The sequence below is a fragment of the Scylla paramamosain genome, chromosome 41, assembly GCF_035594125.1.
Source record: "Scylla paramamosain isolate STU-SP2022 chromosome 41, ASM3559412v1, whole genome shotgun sequence".
Taxonomy (NCBI): Eukaryota; Metazoa; Arthropoda; class Malacostraca; order Decapoda; family Portunidae; genus Scylla; species Scylla paramamosain.
In genome coordinates this window covers 1967501-1984083 of record NC_087191.1, presented here as the reverse complement: position 1 = coordinate 1984083, position 16583 = coordinate 1967501, and the positions used below count along the sequence as shown (strand labels likewise).

The 16583-nt window shown below is 36.7% G+C and overlaps 1 protein-coding gene across 1 annotated transcript in view; it reads right to left on the bottom strand.

The window, feature by feature from the left end:
* Positions 1 to 6369: 6369 nt before the first annotated feature.
* Positions 6370 to 16583, bottom strand: part of LOC135092840 (uncharacterized) — a 125412-nt gene continuing 115198 nt past the window's right edge. Inside the window, exons 14-15 of the mRNA XM_063991582.1 lie at positions 10189 to 10308; positions 6370 to 7504 (exon numbers count right to left, since the gene is read on the bottom strand). Coding sequence (XP_063847652.1) covers positions 6947 to 7504; positions 10189 to 10308 — 678 coding nt within the window. The 3' untranslated portion in view covers positions 6370 to 6946. The remainder of the gene's footprint in view (positions 7505 to 10188; positions 10309 to 16583) is intronic.

Here is a 16583-nt window from a genome sequence, read left to right as displayed (position 1 = left end):
TCAACAGGAACAGGAATATCTATCTGTTTTCAACGCCAGTATGGGTTCTATCAAGGCCACTCTACAGGTGATCTGGCTTTCTTTACTGAGTCTTGGTTTCCCTCTTTTAGATATTTTGGTGAAACTTTTGCTGTTGCCTTGGACATATCAAAAGTTTTTGATAGAGTCTGGCACAAACCTTTGTATTGCAAAGTACCCTACTACGACTTCTATCCTTTTCTCAGTAACTTCATCTCAAGTTTCCTTTCATACCGTTCCATTGGTGCTGTGGTAGACATTCATTGTTCTCCTAAATTTATTGATAGTGGTGTTTCTCAGTGTTCTGTCTTGTTACCCACTCTCTTCCTATTATTCATTAATGATCTTCTAAACCAAACTTCTTGTACTCCTACGCTGATGATACCACCCTGCACTTTTCCACGTCGTTTCATAAGACGTCCAGCCCTTCAGGAAGTAAACAGTTCATGCAGGGAAGCCACAGAACGCCTGACTTCTGATCTTTCTAAAATTTCTAATTGGGGCAGAGCAAACTTATATATATATATATATATATATATATATATATATATATATATATATATATATATATATATATATATATATATATATATATATATATATATATATATATATATATATATATATATATATATATATATATATATATATAAGAATTAATCAGTATTTCCAATTTTTCGTCCCTTTCTCTTGTAAGAGAATCACCGAAATTCGAAGGATAAGTGTCTTGAAACCTCCTTCTACAAAGGGTTCAAGTCTTAGCAAAAAGGAAAGACAGAAGCAGGCAGGAATTTCCAGAGTTTACCAGAGAAAGGGATGAATGATTGAGAATACTGGTTAACTCTTGCATTAGAGAGGTGGACAGAATAGGGATGAGAGAAAGAAGAATGTCGTGCAGCGAGACCGCGGGACGAGGGGAATCATGCACATAACTAGATTAGAAGAGCAGTTGGAATGAAAATAGCGGTAGAAGTTAGCAAGAGATGCAATATTACGGTGATGAGAAAGAGTTGATAAGATAAAAGCCTTTTGATTACACCCTGTCTAAAATAACGGTATGAGTGGAATCTCCTCAAACATGTGAAGCATATTCCATGCATGGACGGATAAGGCCCCTGTTGAAAGTTAGCAGCGGAGAGGGGGGGAGGGGATTAGAAATATTGGCGGAGACGACTCAACGCCTAACTTCATAGAAACTGTTTAAGCTATATATATATATATATATATATATATATATATATATATATATATATATATATATATATATATATATATATATATATATATATATATATATATATATATATATATTTCACAAAGCTTTTGAAAGAGTCTGGCACAAACCTTTGTATTGCAAAGTACCCTACTACGGCTTCTATCCTTTTCTCAGTAACTTCATCTCAAGTTTCCTTTCATGCCGTTCTATTGGTGCTGTGGTAGACGTTGAAATATATATATATATATATATATATATATATATATATATATATATATATATATATATATATATATATATATATATATATATATATATATATATATATATATATATATATTATATATATATTCTCTCTCTCTCTCTCTCTCTCTCTCTCTCTCTCTCTCTCTCTCTCTCTCTCTCTTTCTTTTCTCTTATGCACAGACTTAATTGATATGCAAAACAATGCTAATAATGAACAACTTCGACTAAAGTAAACAAATTAACTTAATATTATAAGAAAAAGCAATACATTTTTTTTTTATTGACAGAGACTCACCATATGAATAATACAAGCAATGAAAGTATAAAACATCCATTTTTTTTTCTTTTTTATGGGAGTGATAGCTAGTTGACGTGGTAATTGCATCTCAGTGACATCAAAATGAAGGTCTCAGAAGTAATTGGTATTATTTATAATGTTATAGATTTTATGAAAACTAAGTTTTTGAAGTTATTTCTCTTTAGTGTATACAAACAAGTTATTCTGCTATACAGGCTGGTGGCCTTAAAACCGATCTAGAGTCTTTTCGTAATGCAAAAGAAAATAATAAGTATAACGACTTATAACAGTCGTTTAGCACATTCATCACCACTATTTCGAGACCTCTTAATGTAAAAACTACCTACCTGATATTTTTTCACTTAAGAGCATGCAAGTTCTTTAAAATGCTTTAAATTACTTCTCAATAGTCAGTGGATTTCAGTACTGTACTCAAAATCATGTCAGCAAAAGAGTGAATAACCTTAGGATACCACTCTGCAGAACGTCCTTTCCTCAAAAAAGTATGTGTTTATGTATCATCTGTCTGGACGACAGAGAGGATATCGAAAAAAAAAAATTGAAAATTCGTTTGCGAGTTGTTATTTCCGCCACAACGTTTGAACTTTAGAGATGCTCCAAATGATGTGATCTACAACTTGAGCGTGATATGAGTGTATTGTGTTAAACTGCACTAGAACCGGAACAAATATTATTTTCCTTAAAAAACGCAATCCAAACAGTCACATATGGCCCACGCAGAACTATACGTAGGACACGGTATGGGTTTATTTTCACCTGCCTTACGTCCTGATAGCAGCCTGAATAGAGTATAACTGTGTGTGTGTGTGTGTGTGTGTGTGTGTGTGTGTGTGTGTGTGTGTGTGTGTGTGTGTGTGTGTGTGTGTGTGTGTGTTAGAAATATCAATTGGGTGTTTGGGGTTGGCCGAAATCGCAGATGGCGTTTTCTGCACGACTAGCCTCATGTATCCTCACCCGGCACGTCTTTACACTAATTCTTGCCGTCTGTGTTGCCTGTTGTATGTAGGAGCACTGCGTCCATCTGCTCTACCTTCTTTATGCCCGCTCCTTTCGTCTTTGTTGCATAATCCACACTCACTATGTCTAAGTTGTCTCATCAGCAAGCATTATGTTCTTCACAAACCTTCACTAAAAAGAACACCAGGACGGCTTGGTAATACTAGAGCAGTGTTATTCACTAATTTTTGCAAGAGAGCCACTTCGGTTAAACACATTGATTCATCTCCGTATTTTGTGTCAGTCGCCTACATTGGACTCCTTCTTTTCTGTACCTTGTGCAATCACTGTAATTCCTCCTCAGGATGTCATTGTTACCATAATTATATAAAATGTCATTGTTACCAATTCCTATGGTCGCCTATTTGGTGCCAGTCCAGCTAATGAGGCCCATTCTTAGACAAGGTTTAGTAAATACAGCGTTACCATATGTGAATGATTTTTATACAAGTGAGTGTGTGTGTGCATGTGTGTGTGTGTGTGTATATATATATATATATATATATATATATATATATATATATATATATATATATATATATATATATATATATATATATATATATATATATATATTGTATTACTTCCCTCGTACCCGCCTCGCCAACCACTAATCTCTAATGTAATTTGTATGTTAACGTAATTGCTAATTAAGTAATCACCGTTTCTGACTTGTTAATATTTGTTTTCAGGCACACATACCCACTGACATACATACATAGCTACATTATTCACAATCGTTTTCGTCACTTCGTTAATCTCACGAGTATTTGCTGGTGGGTGCACGGTGACCATGCCTTTAAATATTTAACGATAGGCCTGGTGAATAGGTAAAGGGCTGACTGCGTATTCAAATCGGTAGTTGTATCGGCTTCTGGTAGATAATTCCGTGGAGTGTTGTCCACTCCCTCACATACTGCTCTGAGACTCGTTCTCACTTATTTGGGGCGATTAAAGCTCCAAATCATTTCCTAATTTCCTCGCGAGTAACTAGAACAATCTAAGTTCAAAGAGTACTTTAGGCCAGCTCCTGTCTGGTTTAAGTGAGGTACATCATTCGCTGACCTACGGCTAGTTATGTCTGTGAAGGAAAGGCTCATCAGGGGTCGCGCCCCTCTCTTAAAGCTTTTTAACTCGTGTCCAAGAGTGCAAATCCCGTCTTTGCGGTTAATAATTCTGTCGAATCTTATGTCAACGCTTTAACTCAAGTGGAACTTAGGAGATAACTTGTGGTAGAGTTTTGACATCAGATGTTTTCACATTTCTGTTTAAGTGAGTAGATCAAAATGGCGAAATTCTTAGACCATAGAGAATTTGTAGGAAATCCTTCTACAGAAGAACTTAAAGCCTCCAAAGTAACCAAGGATCAACTAAAATACATTGCTAGTGGTTTCGAGATTCCCTTCCAAAATGACATTCGAAAAGATGACCTCATGACACCCATTTTAACGCATCTTGAAGAACCTTGCCTTAGTAAAACACTCTTGATAGAGAGTCAGACTAAAGATCCTAATATCCTTTTAGAAATGGAGAAACTTAAAATGAAAGCCTTGCAAGTGCAGCTAGAATATGAGAAGGATGAGAAGGAGAAACAGAGACAACAGGAGAAGAAACAAGCAGAGAAAGAAAGAGCTCACCAGTTACTCCTGTTGCAAAAACAACCTCCAAACAAGGCTAATATTTGTCCCTCTTACCACAATTCTCAGATCAAGATCCCGAAAGTTTCTTCAGGGAGTTCGAATCCTCTGCTGACAACTTTGAATTGCCTCAGGAGGATTGAACATGGCTCCTAAAACCCAAGCTCTCTGAGAAAGCTTTAACATTCTTGTGAGGTCTAGAAAATAACACTGATTATACCTCAGTTAATAAAGTTATTGTAGCGGCATATTCCATTACAACAGAGGGTTACAGACAAAAATTTAGGAATCTTAAACTCCAACACCAGACATACATGGAGTTCGCATCAGATAAGTACAGAGCGCTGCAAAAGTGGCTTAGGTCGGCTTTAGTCACCACATATGACTAGCAAGTAAACTTGATCGCCTTAGAGGAATTTAAACGCAAGGTACCTCATTCAGTTGAAATGCAGATCACCACCAGAGACGAGACAGACTTACTTAAAGTTGCTGAAATTGCAGACGTGTTTTCACTGATTCACCATCCAGGTCCCGTGGGAGAGAGGAAGGCTGAGTTAATTGTAAAGTCCGGTGAAAGTGCTGTAAACAATGGCAAGTCGGTCGTTAGTAGTAATAAGTCCTCTCCAGTGTGTTGCAAAAAGCCTGGCCACCTCATAAGAGATTGCCCTAATCCAAAGTGCAAAGTAGCAAAAGGTGCTTTTACTAAACCCTTGGCCTCATTTGTCAATTTGTCCCTGCCCATTTTTTTTTTTTTTTTTTTTTTTTAATGATTACTGGGAGACCTAAGTAAAACGCGCTCCCCGAGCAGTGTGTGCCGCCGGGACACAAGATCCGCGTTCGCTGACTAAATTGGGATATATCGGTGTTACATGCTATTAATAAAGCTTATAATATTGATTAATAAGGCGGATGCGAGTACACACGCACTATGTTTATTTGAATGAATTAATATGCAAAGTTTCTATTGTTTCCTGTATAATTGCCTTAGGGGATCTTATTTATTTATTTATTTTTTTTATTCTTCACTGACACGCTGAGAGCAACCTTGCCAATATGATGATTGTGCCATATTGTTATCCATGCTCCGTCACACTCATATGCAGGACACGATTGACATAACGGCATATGCCTCCTTCCCCACAATGAATACCCGAAATATCTTGGCTACATCGTGTTTACGTGCGTAGTAAAAGGTGTAATAGTCAAAGAACCCTAATCCGTTTTTTTTTTTTTTCATATTTATAGGCGATTTGTGTTGGGTTGGCGTGACAGACGGGCGCTTTAAATAAATATCCTTAATGTGCCGGCTTTTGGACTTCATTAAAACAGGCATTTTTAACAAATATCAATTTGGATAAGAAATTACAGGTATTTTAATATCCAGCTGGAGGGTTAAAAAAATAAATCCTTCTAAGTTCCCCTAAAAGAGGGGACCGATGGCTCTCTGTGCCTTTGCGAGGGTGATACAAACAAATTCTGGAATATTCATCAATATATTGACTAAATAAATACAGTGAGACACTGATGTTCACCAATTTGCAGATAACCAAGTAACAGGATGATTACATTCAGATTATATATTAAATGGTTAAGGGTTATATAGGTATAGTTTACTAGTACTTGTAGTGCTAAAAATATTGTTATATAAATATCATAAAGTTTATTATGTCTTATAATAATGTCATTTCATCAACCCTACTACGGCATCCTGTCTCTCAGTAAGCGATGTCTCAGCAGAACGATCAGGTAGCAAGTGGATCTGCTTCCTGTATCTCTCCCTATCCAAGCCAGCTTATGAGAAAAGGAGAAACACTACAAAATATGGTTACTGACGTCTCTAACAGTCGTGAGACATATAGTATAGTTAGAAGCAAGGGAAAGAAACTCGGAACATCTGACTTCAAGGAGGTTATATACTGTGTGTGTGTGTGTGTGTGTGTGTGTGTGTGTGTGTGTGTGTGTGTGTGTGTGTGTGTGTGTGTGTGTGTGTGTGTATGGGAAAATAAGTATACCTTCCTTATATACTTATATAATAAGTATATAAAGTATGGGAAAATAAATATACTCCATCGAAAATAAACGTTATTGAAAGTTATGGCAAAATAAACAGTATGATCGAAGTATTGAAAAATTATTCTTATGGCAATGGAAGCCTTTTTGGTCAAGTAGTCTCTCTAACTTCACGGTTTATATAATGAGGTAAAGGACACGAGATAGAAAGAAGATAAGCTAGACGTAAATGTCAAACCTGACACTACTCGTAAGTTACAATTGTACAATTTGTGCAATTGTTATTGTGTGCAGTAATTCCGTTATGAAACCTAATGTGAATTTACCGAGATGTTTAATAGAATTTGTTTAAAGACAAAAAAAAAAAATGACTAGCTTTTCTGTGCTAGGAAACTCTGTATAACGGTCGGAAGTTGTATATGATCATGTTAGTGTGTGTGTGTGTGTGTGTGTGTGTGTGTGTGTGTGTGTGTGTGTGTGTGTGTGTGTGCATCAATTGTGAGTCTATTCCGGATATTCTGTCAATACTTCGTTTTCCTGAGGAAATTTTTTTGCGTCTTCTATAATCTTTTGGGAAAATGCAATGCCCCAAAACACCAAGAAGAATATCAGGTATGAAGATAAGATTAAAGTGTAACCAACCACGTTAACGAATTCTGGCATTGACTTACCCCAACGTTTTTTGAATTTTTCATCTTTTATCTGTGATTTAATTTCCTCATCATTGACAGAAACCGGAGCAACCTTAATGGGTATGAAACTTGAAAGTGATGACTTGGGGTTTGGATCCACATTTGAGCTATAACTGTGTGTGTACTCAACAAGCGTATGCGTCATGATGGTCAAAAAAGTGAAAAGAATGGAATTAAAGAACCAGACATCAATTAATTTAAAATACGAGGTTTTTGGAAGATTGTCACTAATTTGAGAGAAAAGAGTGGAAAGAACCAGCAGAGCTGTGAGGGATACCATTATTCTGTTTTGAAAATCAAACCATTTGAAAGAAAACGTAGCAAAAGAAATAATGTTGATAAGAGTAGTTGGGATGAATACAGTCACCATCTGTAAAAGAGGAAAAAAATCAGATAAGTATCGGATATATATATATATATATATATATATATATATATATATATATATATATATATATATATATATATATATATATATATATATATATATATATATATATATATATATATATATATATATATATACGGTGAACTAGCCTTCAACTTTGCTATCCTCCACGATCTAGAGCAATTGGTACAACACCCTACTCATATTCCTAACCATCTTGGAGATACGCTCAACATTCTCGACCTTTTCCTGACCTCTAATCCTTCTGCTTATGCTGTCGCCCTTTCTTCTCTGTTGGGCTCCTCCGACCACAATCTCATATTTATATCTTGTCCTATCACTCCAGTCCCTCCTCTGGATCTCCCTAAGTGAAGGTGCCTCTGGCGTTTTGCCTCTGCTAGCTGGGGGGACTTGAGGAAGTATTTTGCTGATTTTCCTTGGAGTGACTACTGCTTCTGTGTCAGAGACCCGTCTTTGTGTGCTGAGCGCATAACAGAGGTGATAGTGTCTGGCATGGAGCATACAATCCTTACTCTTTTTCTCGATCTAAACCTTCCAAACCTTGGTTTAATACAGCTTGTTCTCGTGCTATACATGATAGAGAGGTGGCCCACAAAAGGTACTTAAGCCTTTTATCACTAGAATCTCATGCACTTTATATTTCTGCCCGGAACCATGTCAAGTCTGTTCTCCAACTAGCCAAAAACTCCTTCATTATCAGAAAATGTCAAAATCTTTCAAGATCTAACTCCCCTCGTGACTTCTGGCATCTACCCAGAAATATCTCCAATAACTTTGCTTCTTCTTCTTTCTTTCCTTTATTTCAACCAGATCGCACCACTGCTATCATATCTATCTCTAAAGCTCAACTCTTCGCTCAGACCTTTGCTAAAAAACTTGCTCAGACCTTTGCTCAAAACTTTGCTCAGACCTTTGCTAAAAAAAACCTTTGACGATTCAGGGTTTGTTCCTCCCTCTTCTCCACCCTCTGACTACTTCATGCTACCTATTAAAATTCTTCGCAATGATGTTTTCCATGCCCTCGCTGGCCTAACCCTTGGAAATGCTTATGGACCTGATGGGGTCTCTCCTATTGTTCTCTGAAAGTGTGCCTCCATGCTTGCACCTTGCCTAGTCAAAATCTTTTAGCTCTGTCTGTCAACATCTACCTTTCCCTCAAGCTGGAAGTTTGCCTACATTTAGCCTGCTTTTAAAAAAAAGGTGACTGTTCTAATCTCTGAAATTGCCGTCTTATTACTTTAATCTATCTAAAGTTGTTGAATCTATCCTCAACGGGAAGATTCTCAAACTTCTATCACTTCACAACCTTCTATTTGATTGCCTGTATTGGTTCTGTCAAGGCCGCTCTACTGGTGATATTCTGGCTTTCCTTACTGAGTCTTGGTCATCCTCTTTTAGAGATTTTGGTGAAAATTTAGTTGTTGCCTTTGATATATCAAAAGCTTTTGATAGAGTCTGGCACAAAGCTTTCATTTCCAAGCTACCCTCCTACAGCTTCTATCCTTCTCTCTTTAACTCTCAAGTTTCCTTTCTGACCGTTCTATTGCTGCTGTGGTAGATGGTTACTGTTCTTCTCCTAGACCTATTAACAGTAATGTTCCTCAGGGTTCTGTCCTGTCACTCACTCTCTTCTTATTATTCATTAATGACATTCTAAACCAAACTTCTTGTCTTATCCACTCCTATGCTGATGATACCACCATGCACTTTTCCACGTCTTTTCATAGAAGTCCAACTTCATCAGGAAGTAAACATTTCACGCAGGGAAGCCACAGAGCTTGACTTCTGACCTTTCAAAAATTTCTGATTGGGACAGAGCAAACTTCTGACACGTCTCCGCCAATTTTTCTTAACCCCTAGCTACTAACTCTGTACAGGGGCATTATTCTTCCATGTATGGAGTATGTTTCACATGTCTGGCGGGCTCCCACTCATACTGCTCTTCTAGACAGAATTGAATCAAAAGCTTTTCGTCTCATCAACTCCTCTCCTCTAACTGACTGTCTTCAGCATCTCTCTCATCGCCGCACTGTTGCATCTCTAGCTGTCTTCTACCGCTATTTTCATGTTAACTGCTCTTATGATCTTGTTAATTGCATGCCTCCCCTCCTCCCATGGCCTTGCTGCACAAGAATTTCCTTTCTCTCACCCCTATTCTGTCACCTCTCTAATGCAAGAGTTACCAGTATTATCAATCATTCATCCCTTTCTCTGGTAAATTCTGGAACTCCCTTCCTGCTTCTGTATTTCCACCTTCCTATGACTTGAATTTCTTCAAGAGGGAGGTTTCAAGACACTTATCCTTCAATTTTTGAGTACTGTTTTGGACCCTTTTATGGGACTGGCATCTTAGTGTTTTTTTTTTTTTTTTTTTTTACAATTGGATTTTTGTTGCCTTTGGCCAGTGATCCTTCTACATTAGGAAAAAAAAAATATATATATATATATATATATATATATATATATATATATATATATATATATATATATATATATATATATATATATATATATATATATATATATATATATATATATATATATATATATATATATATATATATATATATATATGTGTGTGTGTGTGTGTGTGTGTGTGTGTGTGTGTGTGTGCTTCAAATATCTTTTATCTTACTAGTATTTACCTGTGTGGTGAAGAGATGTCTCAATTGAATAAGTGTCTCGATGCCGCTGTAAGGTTCGTTATCATTAAATCGATCTGTGGTAATCCCTCCAATGGTATACTCTGCTAGGAGGTCTCCTCCCTGTAGAAATGATTTCGTGGGTATTAGACAGTTAGTCGCAAAACTTATTGATATTCTTAGATCCATCATAACAAATTGAATTGTAAATGTATATATAAAGCTACATATAAAAATTAGGTTTAAAAATATGACAAAGTGTGTGTGTGTGTGTGTGTGTGTGTGTGTGTGTGTGTGTGTGTGTGTGTGTTTAGAAGATTCCTGGTCCACTACAAGACTTTAGGTCCGTTACTTGGAAATCTCTCTCTCTCTCTCTCTCTCTCTCTCTCTCTCTCTCTCTCTCTCTCTCTCTCTCTCTCTCTCTCTCTCTCTCTCTCTCTCAACTAAGGACAATTATGAATCAAAGGTAGCCAGCCAGGCGAAGACGGACCCCAAGGGATTTTATCAGATATACAGGACGAAGAATAAGGATACTGTAGGTCCATTAAAGGCAGCAGATGGGGAGCTGGTTAGTTCTGGGGAGGAGATTAGTAAACTTCTGAATGATTATTTTTTAACTGTCTTCACCCAGGAAAACATGCAGGATATGCCAGATAGTGAAGAGGTGTTTAGAGCAGATGAGAATGAGAAGCTGACAGATATTTCCATAACTGGGGAGATAGTGGAACAGGAGATAGATAGGCTAAAAAAGTTCAAGTCACCAGGACCTGATGAAATATACCCCAGAGTACTTAAGGAATGTAAAGAGATTATTAGTGAGCCGTTAGTTTCTGTCTTTAGGAAATCACTGGAGTCGGGTGAGGTACCAGTAATGTGGAGGCAGGCTAATGTAGTACCCATCTTTAAGAAAGGAGATAAAACTTTAGCGTCTAATTATAGACCTGTCAGCTTAACTTCAGTTGTAGGTAAAATGTTAGAGTCAATAATAGCGAGGAACATTAGGGAACATTTAGACAAACATAACTTGATAAATCAGTCACAGCATGGCTTCACGAAGGGGAAGTCTTGCCTGATAAACTTGCTAAGTTTTTACAGTAAGGTGTACGAGGCAGTAGATAATGGTGATAGTTATGATATCTTATATCTGGACTTCAGTAAAGCATTTGACAAGGTACCCCATCAAAGGCTCCTGAGAAAGGTTAGGGCACACGGGATAGATGGGAAGGTGTTAGGCTGGATAGGGTCATGGCTTAGTGACAGGCGACAGAGAGTGGTAATAAACGGCTCGAAATCCGAGTGGGGTCATGTAATTAGTGGGGTGCCACAGGGACCAGTATTAGGGCCATTGTTATTTCTAATGTATATCAATGACTTGGATAGTGGAATTAGTAGTGATGTTAGTAAATTTGCGGATGACACAAAGATAGGTAGATTAATTAGGTCAGAATCGGATGCCATCGCCTTGCAGGCAGACTTAGATAGAATGAATGAATGGACGGATAGATGGCAAATGCAATTCAATATCAATAAATGCAAAGTGCTTAGCGTAGGTAGAGGAAACCCACACAATAGGTACACATTAGACAACCAAACTCTGGTAGGTACAGGGTACGAGAAAGATTTAGGAGTTATAGTTAGCTCTGAACTCCGTCTAGGGAAACAATGCATAGAAGCCAGAAACAAGGCAAATAGGGTACTAGGATTCATTTTTAGGAGTGTTAAAAGTAGAAGGCCGGGAGTAATATTAAAGATATACTTGGCGCTGGTCAGACCTCATCTAGACTACGCGGTGCAGTTCTGGTCCCCACATTACAGGAAAGATATAGGTCTATTAGAATCAGTACAGAGGAGAATGACTAAAAGGATACAGGGGATGAGGAGTATCCCTTACGAGGCGAGGTTGAAGCTGTTAAATTTACATTCTTTAGAGAGACGTAGGTTAAGAGGGGACCTGATAGAAGTCTTTAAGTGGTATAAGGGTTATAACAAGGGAGATGTAAGCAAAATTCTTAGGATCAGCAACCAGGGTAGAACAAGAAATAACGGGTTCAAGCTTGAAAAATTTAGGTTTAGGAAGGAGATAGGAAAAAAATTGGTTCTCAAATAGAGTGGTAAATGAGTGGAACGGACTCAGTAATCATGTAGTTAGTGCTAGGACACTAGAGAGCTTTAAGAGAAGATTAGACAAGTTTATGGATGGGGATAGCAGATGGAAATAGGTAGGTGTGTTTCATACAGGGACTGCCACGTGTAAGCCTGGTCGCTTCTTGCAGCTTCCCCTATTTCTTATGTTCTTATGTAATTAATGTCGTCAATTTACATTACTTGTACTTGCACACATAGATGCACACACACACACACACACACTTACAGTCACACACGGAACCGTAAGTTCAACATTTCTTTGATGTAAAGGCAAGGGATGTTTTGTTATCTGAAAATGCAGTTGTGGATAATGATGACTATCTGTTACTTTTAAATGTAGATGCAGATAGGGTTTTCACTGTGGATTCTTGGCAGAATATATATATATATATATATATATATATATATATATATATATATATATATATATATATATATATATATATATATATATATATATATATATATATATATATATATATATATATATATATATATATATATATATATATATATATATATATATATATATATATATATATATATATATATATATATATATATATATATATATATTGTTACAAGCCCGATTTAATATATATATATATATATATATATATATATATATATATATATATATATATATATATATATATATATATATATATATATATATATATATATATATATATATATATATATATATATATATATTTTTTTTTACGTCTAGTTTTCCCTAGTCTGTTAGGGCTGAGACGGTGCCTCCTGATGAAGGACTTTTGGATTTGGCATTTGGGAACCGTTACCCCGAGTGGATGCCCTTCCTACCCTCGGTCCGTAGCCAGGATTCGAACCCGTGCGCCTGATGACCACTTGGCCCCCAAAGCGCGCGCGGTGCCACTGTACCACGGCGGCTCCCATATACATATATATATATATATATATATATATATATATATATATATATATATATATATATATATATATATATATATATATATATATATATATATATATATATATATATATATATATATATATATTGTTACAAGCCCGATTTAATATATATATATATATATATATATATATATATATATATATATATATATATATATATATATATATATATATATATATATATATATTGTTACAAGCCCGATTTAATATATATATATATATATATATATATATATATATATATATATATATATATATATATTGTTACAAGTTTGATTTTATATATATATATATATATATATATATATATATATATATATATATATATATATATATATATATATATATATATATATATATATATATATATATATATATATATATATATATATATATATATATATATATATATATATATTGTTACAAGTTTGGGTAGAAGTTGGTTGACTATTAGTGTGTTGTTCCCTCTCTTGAAGCACAAGGTAGTGAAATGAGTATGAAATAAAACCTACAATCATTATTAAAATAAATATCCACTACCTGAAGCAGGCATAGCGCATGCAACTCATCTAGGACACAGTGATCCCGCTTGGCTTCAAGTAAGTATGTACAGTTAACGTGACATATATAAGCTATTGAGCATTAAGGGAAACGAAATTTGATGAAACATGCACAAGTTAATGAGCGACAAGTAATATTAACATATACAAGTTAACAAGTAACAAAGTTGATTTATTATGTACGAAATAATAAGCAATAAAGGAAAACAAATATATACCCAAAATACAACCGAAATATGAGTAGGTTAGGCGAGTACTTAATGAAAAGTGTGATTGTACATGTGTGAGTGTTTGTGTTTGTGTTCGTGTTTGTCACAATTTGTACATGTGTGTGTTTGTGTTTGTGTTCGTGTTTGCCACAATTTCCAGCACCTTTGCAAAGCTGCTACAACTGGACTAGCTCCACCAAGTCGTCATCTACATGAATGGGTGCAGGGTTTAATATGGGTTACAAGGTCCACTTTTGATTCATGCACCCTTCTTATCATGGTCAGAACATCAGGTTAAACAAATGCGGTCGCTAGTCTGTTTTACCCAAACACAGACAAGGAAACTACAACAGCAAATAACTCTGAGAAAGGATCGACAACCACGTCTAGGTAAAGACAATCTTGGCGACAGGCAACAACATATACATTAAAGGTACAATACCGTATGGGAATATCGCCCTAGTACTGGACCGCCTGCTTCTGGCAAGGTATTATAGCACTCTCACAAGGCAGCTCAAATGAATCAAAAGAATCAAGAGAATCAAAAGAATCCTTTGCATCAGAGAAGGCGTTGGAGACGTCCACCTGATTCCAGTAATATTTAACACAACAATAGTACTGCAGAGTACCCACACACAAACAAGAAGGTTATTCATCTCTCATTGTACAGGAACCTGGCCCACACACACACGAAGCCGAGGAGTCACGTCCCTGGATATGGAATGCGTTATACTTAACTTCGGCCACCGGCAGACTACTATGGAGACTCCTGTTTTACTGAGATAGACAAGAGCCTACTGTCGGTAATTACTCACTTATCTCCTTAAAGGAACTGACCCATCTAGCTATAATCCGTACCCAGTCTCCCCCAAACAACACTGCCTGCTTTAGTATTTTCGTTTCTTGTAAGCTCTGGATAGTGATTTACTGTGGGAATGCGTTCCAAACGCTCTCCCACTCTGCTACTACAAGGAGGATACAAGAGAGGGGATGGGGTGGCGACATATACATTTAACCCGTCCGCTTCGCCTGCCATGTCTTTCTCAGCGCAGGATAGCTTGAATAAAATACTTAATTTCTGATCATTCTAATGAAGAAACTATGGAGTCTGGATAAACACTACTTTATCGTCAAGAGCAACCCTTCTACTATGAACTAGGTGAGACTCAATCAAAAGGGACCACTAGAAATAGGAAAAAAAATAATTTGGGAAAGCGAAACTATGAGTGCAGAGATTTTACGGTAATCTCAGGACAGTGAGCGGCCATCCTTAATCATACGTCTTGCGTCTCTCTCTCTCTCTCTCTCTCTCTCTCTCTCTCTCTCTCTCTCTCTCTCTCTCTCTCTCTCTCTCTCTCTCTCTCTCTCTCTTCCTTTCTTCATTCTTCCCCGCTTCGAGCTCTCACTTCTTCTTTCCTTCGTGTTACATCGATTTATCTTACTGCATGCAACATGCCCCCTCATAAAACAAAGATTTTTTGGTAGATATACAAAGATCAGGTATATCATCAGATTCAAACAAGGTGTAGACGAATTATAAGGTATCAATCATTACTACAGCATTGACATAAATAACTACTACACATCTAGAAACAACAGTGTTGCCACTTGGCCCTTCAAATTCAGACTGCCGTTTCTTTCTTCTCCTCCTGCTACTCCCCCTCTGAGACCCATTTCTGACTAACCACCAGGATTTATTGTTTTCACGGCTACATGGGTGTGCAGTTTTTCTTCTGTAGAATATTCTGTTTACATAATTTCTCCAGCATTCGCAACTGCACCAACTACTTCTGTGATATTGGTTACCTTTCCTCTGTTTCCGTAGTCTTCTCGGTTCTCTGCCGTCTCTATCTCTAAACTCACTCTCACCTCTCCTCCTCTACTCACTGCACAGCCTATTCCCTCTGTATCTTCTCCATACAGTATATATGAGTCACCATACCACAACATTCCTTCGTCCTTGCAACACACAATGCATCCACCAGGGACGGTAGGTTCCTGGGCCTTTATACATAAACATTTACAACAGGCTAAAAGTACTTTTAGTGACCAGTTTTACTTTTACTGCTAAAACTTCCTTAAAAGTAATACATAATAACTAGACTTTTGGCTTCTAGGAGTGGTGAGGGGTACCCCTTAGCGCCTAAAATTTCTTATGGGCAGCAGGATTACAGCCCAGCACCTTAATTTCCGGCAAAGAAGTAGCGTCCTATGAGAATATAGTGATGCTCAGCTGATTGATAGAGCTCTGCCTGCCCTTGGTGACATTCTATATTATGTGATAGAACCTGTGAAGAATGCACTAGGGAGTCGCACTGTAGGGAGTAAGATTAAATAAAGGCCATAATTTCGGTACAACACAGCCAACCATCAGCCAAAACCCTTCAGGCTCACGCACTACATGGCATCTTTATATTTATTCTCTCTCTCTCTCTCTCTCTCTCTCTCTCTCTCTCTCTCTCTCTCTCTCTCTCTCTCTCTCTGATGGATATCATGATGAGACACACACGCAATATAAACTGCTTGA